At 28.9% G+C, this 8166-nt stretch overlaps 1 protein-coding gene across 1 annotated transcript in view; it reads left to right on the forward strand.

The window, feature by feature from the left end:
• Positions 1 to 5845, forward strand: part of LOC139486832 (AF4/FMR2 family member 1-like) — a 68763-nt gene extending 62918 nt beyond the window's left edge. The window contains exons 16-20 of the mRNA XM_071271837.1: positions 1134 to 1199; positions 1761 to 1854; positions 2396 to 2515; positions 3166 to 3358; positions 4052 to 5845. Of these exons, the coding sequence (XP_071127938.1) occupies positions 1134 to 1199; positions 1761 to 1854; positions 2396 to 2515; positions 3166 to 3358; positions 4052 to 4167 (589 nt within the window). The 3' untranslated portion in view covers positions 4168 to 5845. The remainder of the gene's footprint in view (positions 1 to 1133; positions 1200 to 1760; positions 1855 to 2395; positions 2516 to 3165; positions 3359 to 4051) is intronic.
• The last annotated feature ends 2321 nt before the right edge of the window (positions 5846 to 8166 follow it).

Raw genomic sequence — 8166 nt, forward strand, 5'->3', positions numbered from 1 at the left:
AGCCAGTCAACACTGATATGAGTATGATCCCCAATCATGTTGGTGCACTCAACTCCAATCTTAATTGACTAGGATTGTCAGTTTTCCTATCGAAGGTCGTGGTTTTCTCTGGGCACTCTGGCTTCCTGCACCAATAAAAACTGGCAGTGCTTAAAAGTTGTGTTAAAACACAAACAAATCAAATCAATTCAATTTGGCTGGGAGGGTTTACATGCAAAGAAGACTTTATAAATTAGGATTTTTAAGTCTAAAAGAATTCACATGATATTATCATAAACTCTTTTACAAAATACATAAAAATTTGTATTGATAAACATTGGAGAATTGTAAAATTATTAGCATGTGTTCATTTGACATTTTTGTAATTTATCAATCTTCAGACTTTGCAGTAAGGCGATTTTCTCCTACGGACTGTATTAAAAACTCATTACTTCAATGGAATACAGTATTGCCATTAATTATGTATTCACTAAACTCATATGTATAGTTTGTTGACTTTTACATCGTCATGATTTTCTTCAATAAAGTGCTTAGGATTACATTACTTCTCTGATTAATGCCAAAAATACAACTAAGGGATGTATATATATTTATTAAAGCAGGTTAATATGTCAGATTTAAACTAGTCATACTTATGTTATTGTATTCATAATTTGTTTTTTCATAATTCAATGCAATGTTTTTATTGATATGAAAATTGGGACTATATGTAATAAGTTACATATGCAGGAATCTTTTGTATAAATTTACCATTATAAACAACTGTCATAATATACAATAATAAATACAAACTCTGATTCTAAATTTTGAAAATTACCCATTGAACAGAGAGATGGGCATATTTTATTTATATTTTATGCTTAGTTTTTGATAATGCTTCACACTGTGGATTCATCATCATTATCTATGGATTTCCTGGATATAAGTTAACATCAAGTTAAGATGTTCATAAAGTATCAATTTACTATAGATTCTGGTAAAACCTTGAAATTATCCACTAAAATACTAGTTTTCCTCAATCCTTGGAAATTGATAATTATTGAAATAAATGAATGTAGAGTATCTGTAGATCTTTTCATAAAAATAAGTGTTTTTAATGTATAATTAATAATCTGTTTTATTTTTGTTTGTAGTCATATCTGTAAAATAAGGCCCAGTGCTGAAACTTCAGAAACAGAGAAAAAACTAGCAGTATTAATGTAAGTGTTAATATTTGGGGATTTAGAACATTTGGTGGAGTCGGGACTGATATACCATACTGGTTTCTGTGCTTTGTCAAATGTTTCTAGAATATTTTTTTTCATCAAGTATATTTAAGACCGAATGCCAGATAAGACTTTGATTAAAACGTCGGAAGAGCTAAAAAGGGCTGAAACAGTTAGCTTTTAACATTGCTAGAGGACTTATAACCTTTGTTTTTATGAAATTGACAAGAACCTGTGGCTGACTACTGGAGATCAAATCTGACTACTGGAGATCAAATCAATTAGCAATCGCAGATTCATAAAAATCATAATTGAAAAGTATTTTCTTGACAAATGATGTAAGTGTTGAACCTATTAGGTTTATAGTATTTAGTCAGATGATAATGGATAAGTAAATAAGTGTTAATATTTGAACTTGTTTTGAGTAAAACACCAATAGTTAGGATTAAAAATGCACAATTTTGATTTTGAATGTGAGAATGTAACTTATAATTTTGTTGGTTATGAATTATTGTGAATGTAGAACCAAAGATATATTGTTTTTCTTTTTATCAGATATAGAATCCAGTCAATACTATGTTTTAAGTTGTACAAAATGAAGAAAAACGAAGCTTTGAAGTTCAAGAAAATCATTGATGAACACAATAAGGTAAATTAGTGGACCAGGGGACATAACTCCAGTCTCAATGTGAATGTTTTCTTTCTTGTTTAAAGATCTCTCAATATACAGCTTTACTTGAACTACCCAACACAAATGATGTTTTGTGTATATTCTTCTTGATAATGACAGTACCTAGTTGGAGCTAGGATCATAAATATTTATGGCAAATCAGAAAGAAAGAAAAAAATGATGTAATACATTCTATCTTTAATTTTAACTTGAATGAACAAACGTATTCCCACAAAATTGCCTGTAATTTTTGCAGAATGTTAATGATATATTTTTTATTGCACTTTTAAAGCGAAACAGATGATATTATGATAAACCTAAAATTTTACTTGAATGAAAATGTTGTAGCACAACAAACTGATGAAATAACATATCTGATTTAAACAAGATATATCTAGAGTAAAATACTCGGAATTGGTTTCATTCAGTTGTATGTTTCTATGAATTCTTTTTTAGACATATCAGTTTCATTGTCTTTAAATTTCAGAATATTTCTTTAATTGATCATTTTGTTTTTCAGACTTCATCATCAAAACAACCAGCTCATGCACCGTCCCCCCATTGGAACAACCGATCGACGCCATCTCCCATGTCGCCTTCTCCTTCCCCTGCTGGCAGTGATGGGTCTATTAGATCACAGGTAATACATATTATTCTTAAAATAATATCATTGGAGACTCAAGACATCATTTGTCCTCTTTACATAATAGGACTATTACATTTTAATTGATTATAAAAAAAAAATTAAGGAAGTATCATCTTCTTTCAGAATTTAGGACAGCATAAAATGTTTTCTTGTAACTTCTGTATATAGAGGACAATGATTTTGACATCTAAATTTATAAACAGCAATAATCATTTGAAGAGACTGTAGGTAAAATCTTTATAAATATTTAAAAATATCAGTTAATGAAAAGGATCATTAGACTAAAAGTATATTAACATCAGAATCATTAATAAAAGCAGTGAAATCTAAATATGAAGTAAAGAAACAGAAATCATTAAAATATGACAGGGATATGTAGACATAAAATGTAGTAAAAATCGAAAAAATAAAACGCAAATACAGAACAACAAGATTATAGATATCTTATGTTGTAAATTTGATATTGATTTGATATTTGATATTATTTTTCTAGTTGTATGACTGCTGCAAGGCTGACATCTGTGTAATGTTTGTTATGTAATATTATTTCAATAATCTCTAATGCAATTGGCAGGGACTTATCTCCAACAACAATCAGAAAATCAAATTCAGCCTTGCTATATTATGTAATGTTTATTTTACAGGATAGTGGTTATACGCCTTCCAAACTTCCGAATGGGAACATTTCCACCCAACCAACCATGTCATCACCGGGAACGGTGGCAGTTCCTCAGCGGATACATTCCATTACTCAACAGTATCATAGTATAGTTAATTATGTCGTCCAGTGCCATGAATTCTGGGATCAAGCAGAATCTGTATATAGTGATCATAAAGGTAGAAAATAGTGCAATACAAATTATCATACATTATTTATTGTTGGTTGCTTTAGAAATTTGCCTTATTTTATTTTTTTCTATGTTTCTTTCATTAATCTCTATCTTTCTAAGGACATTTAAACAATTTTTACCCAGCAATCATATTTAAGAAAAAAAGACTTGCATACGAATTGAAAATGGAATTATTATAATAGATGTAAGAAGATGTGGTTATGAGTGCCAATGAGACAACTCTCAATCTATGAGTATTTTTGTAAAATGTTTATATTATATATATTTATACAACTTGTCTAAACATCAACCCAACAATGTTAGATCTGTAAATTTGCTTTTGCAAATTTTTGGTTGTTCCCTCGCTGGGATTTGAACCCATGCTACTATATATAGATGTTCAAACAGAAATCATGACCTTACTATATATTATATATAAGCTGTTGTAATATAAAATAAATATCAGCTAACATCATGATGAACAAGTGCAGAAATAACCTTTAAAAGGGTTTTTTTTTCAAGCAAAATACCCTGTATATCATTCACATATGCTTTTCAATTTGGCTTCTCAAAGTGTCACAAATATTGTTTTACTAAAAGTTTATTTTTCACTAGTTATGAATTTTATTGTTCTACTGACATTTTATTTTTCTTCAGTTTCCAAATTTTAATTTGTTACTGACAGTTTATATTTCTCTAGTTGTAGAATTTTATGGTGATATTGACGATCAGTGTGGATCTCTGACTTTACATTCTTCTGTGCCAGATCTGGTATATTATGTACAAATTGGTCTTCAAAAGATCAAAGAGACGTGACAGTGATCCCAATGTTAAGTGTATGGCAGCTATTGGCTGACAACCTATGTGATAAAACCATGGCATTCTCAAGGTCTTCCTTCCTCAACAGTCTTACCATAAATGTCTTCTGGAGGGAGATCAGGTGCCCTGTTGTCAGATCGGAGAGGACAGTTTTTATTCAGTTCTATAAACCCTTTTTAGTTTGTTTATTTTGTTTTATAAGAAACAAAACATCTTGGTCTCATATTGTAGAAAGTTGAATGTTTGTAGTTAAATTATGTTTATTTTCTTAATGATATCTGAAATGATCATTTGTAAAGTATTTTTGGTACCTTTTTCTTTTACCATGACGATTCTTTTAACTTAGATTAAATTTGAGATAAGGAGTATTTTAGGGGACTTTTAATTGCCACAAATTTCATACATTCCTCCAAAGTTTTTGTTGTTCAACATGTTATGCTTACTACATTTGAAAGTTTAGTTTTTGAGATAACACAATTTTATGGTTTAAGCCTTAAAGTGCTAAGTTGTTCTTCCATTGCAAAATTCAGTTATAAGATTCCAGTTTAATATCAATGACCACTGTTACACTGTCATGCAGAATTATTTGCTAAATATTTATAAGCAAAATTTGAATCTTTCTGTTTCCATGGCATTTCCCAAATCTCAGTTTGTTTATAGATCTCAGTTGACCTTGAAGTACAAGAAAAGAAAACTAACAATGGAGCATGACAAGAAAAGTGCATTCCACACGAAACATTCATGTCACTACGGCAATAAAAGTTGTTGTTACTACAGCAATATATCTTGACCATGGTTATTACTAGTCATAAGCGATTGTTAACAAGATACAACAAAACTGATTCTAGTGTCTTTTATCAAGTTGTGTAATTTTATGTAATTAATGAAGAACAATGCCAAAGTTGTTTTATGTATATTATTAGAGAGTGCTATCAGGGGGGATAATCAAGGCATGATGGTTGGTTGTGAGCCATTGTGATAGAATGGGGACAAAGGGTAATTCTTCTGTATTGTCCTATTCTTGTAGAAGTTAGAATGAATGTACAAATAAATCAATACTGAAAGTTTTATATTTATAATGATGTCAGCTAAACCAGATATACATGTTATCAGTTGGATTTTTTGTCCTAGTATTTCCATAGTCTTATGTGCATACTAAAATCAGTTAAAAATTTGACAGCTGTCATTATTAAACTAAATTATCAACTTCTACAAAATCAAAATTATGAATGATTCAAATACATTTTTTTCCCCTGAAGTCTTTTATCACATGAGCTCTAAAAATCTAGCTTTGTGTTAATCATGCACATTCAAGAACTGTATCTTGGTTGTGAATTTTAATTGTTTATATAATAAATATCAAAATGACTTGTTTAATATGGAATGACAATCTGGTTCTTAAGCTACCATTAATATTAAAAGTTTTGTTTGTTATTTGGTCAGAATCTAGAGAATTATGGGTATTTTTATTGTAAGTACACCAAAATTAGTTACATCATTAGTTGGATTAGGTGTATGATTAATATAACTTTGAATCACTTAAGACCACACTTCAGGTGCAAGAAGAATTTCCCTTTGTTTTTTTGTAAAAGCCGGTGGTGTTTGCCGAAATATGTCAAAAAATTATATTTATTGTTTCAATATTTATATATTTATTAAAAATTTTGTATATAGACTTAGTTTATGCATTATTTAAGAATTGTGTATTTTGTTCCACATTTGTATGTTAGACCTATTCATGTAGTAGTGATTTTGAAATATGTGGTTCATTTTTGCAAAAATCAGTAAAATTTATTAAAAGGGTACTTGAAAATTTTGTTGAATGATATTCCTATTATTAATCTTGATAAATTAGTCAATTGATTCCATGTAAAATACCCAATAAACAAAACACAAGATTTTATTAATTTGAAAATTCTAGTCCATGTAATAAGATGCTGTAAATTCACAATTTTTTTTAATCATTCTGTTAATTCAAAAAAAAAAGAGAGAGACATTCGTCTAATGTTTTAAGAATTAAACTTCAAGATATGTTTGAAATAGATAAAAGTTCATGATGACTGGATAATGTCTATAAAATCTTTTCAAAATTTTTCATTGCATAATCTCTTTTTTTTGCACTAAATTAATGCTGCCTAGCAGCAAGGCACAGATGATTAAATGTCTGGTATGACAAAACCATCTACATGTTAAAATATTAAATTCTTATTTGGTCCTTCTGAGTATAAATACTTACTATAGACTTTTGGCACTTGGTATAATCAAATTTTAATTTATTCCTTCAGATAATAAAATACTAATGATAAACCATTGACATGTGGTATAAGATAACTTAAATGCTAAAACTTTGCATTCTCATATTTTAAAATTGTGTTCTTACATTGATTTGCCTTCTTGCTCTCGGTCAGACACTTAGGGTCTCTTGGTTATTTTTGATTAAATATTCTAAATATATTTTCTAAAGATTTAAATAACAGAAATACAGAAACCTATTTTGTTATGTTAGTGTTTGCAAACATTATTTGCAGATAACCAGATATTTATTTTTGTTAAAGTTTAATTAATCAAAACCATTAGGTAGTACTAAGAATAATAGAAGAATATGTAAGGTCTGCCTTAGAAAGTTAAAACCCCATAGTTGTTAGCCAAAAATACAAGTTACAGGAAAAGGGGAAGTCATTTTACATGTTATAATAAACCATTTAACTCTCCAAGAGGAGGAGACACTTTTGACAATACCCACTCCAGTTATGTTTAGATCTTATATACTGTAACTCTCCAAGAGGAGGAGAAACTTTTGACAATACCCACTCCAGTTATGTTTAGATCTTATATACTGTAAACCAACTTATTTTGGTGAGCAATTTATTTTCTTGACTTAGTTCATTGGGAAAATTAACAACGCTAATATAAATGGTCTTGAATGTGTACAACTTGAATATTTCCTAACTGAAATACAGTAAAAATTATTAGAAAAATTGTGGAAATAAATTGAAGAATAGTCCACTAGAATGGCTAGATTTGAAATTGAATGCGAAAATATGTTGGTTTAAAATATTCTGAATTTATAGTGACTTTTGAAACACCAGCTGATGCTTTTTGTTTACACAAACTATCGTTAAACATGCTGTTTTGTCTTGTTATAAAATCAACAGTATATTATATGTTATGATGAAAAAACTTTATCAAATAGGAAAAACAATGAAGTTTGAAATAAATAGATGAATAGTATATTTATTTTGATCTCTGAAGTAATATAATATATATATCATATTTATAGTAATTTATTTTTGAATGGAAATCAAATTGTGAAAATGCCAAAAAGTGGACATAATTGACATACTGTTTATCATTTGTGTATTTATTATTATTATCATTGACCACATCCATCTTCTCAAGTCTGCAGTCAAATGATTTAAAGGTCATGACCTCATCTTCATTCCATGCATCATTGGGTTTATTTATATCTGTAGAAAATCACACAATAAGTACATAGGATTAATATTTTATGCAATTCAATATTTTTACGATAAAATATTTGACGCTAACTGCTTACTCTAAAAGATTTGGTGTCACAAGATATTTGATGTGTAAAATGCAAAACAAAACTTTCCTTAGTTTTTGATGGTTGTTGAAATCTCATTAATTTTTTCCCCAAAGGAATTGATTTTTTTTTATTATCTTTTTCGTGAAGACAACAATTTGATAGCAATAAAGCATTTGATATATGCAAGGGATTCCATTGGCTAAGATTTAAATCATTTGTTACTGCAAACGATTGGTTGTTACAGAATGTGAAGGATCATGGGTAATATCATTGAATAATCCAATGCATTCAATGTTTGTTGATATGTATAATCATGGTTTAATATTGTAGACATATCATTGTACCCAGAATCCTTTACAATTTGTAGCAACAAATCTGATGAAGATATTTTAGATAAGGGTAATTGGGTCTCATTGTCATTTGCCTTAGTGATGCAAAAATTTGTATGT

This window comes from Mytilus edulis, chromosome 8 (genome assembly GCF_963676685.1).
Source record: "Mytilus edulis chromosome 8, xbMytEdul2.2, whole genome shotgun sequence".
NCBI lineage: Eukaryota > Metazoa > Mollusca > Bivalvia > Mytilida > Mytilidae > Mytilus > Mytilus edulis.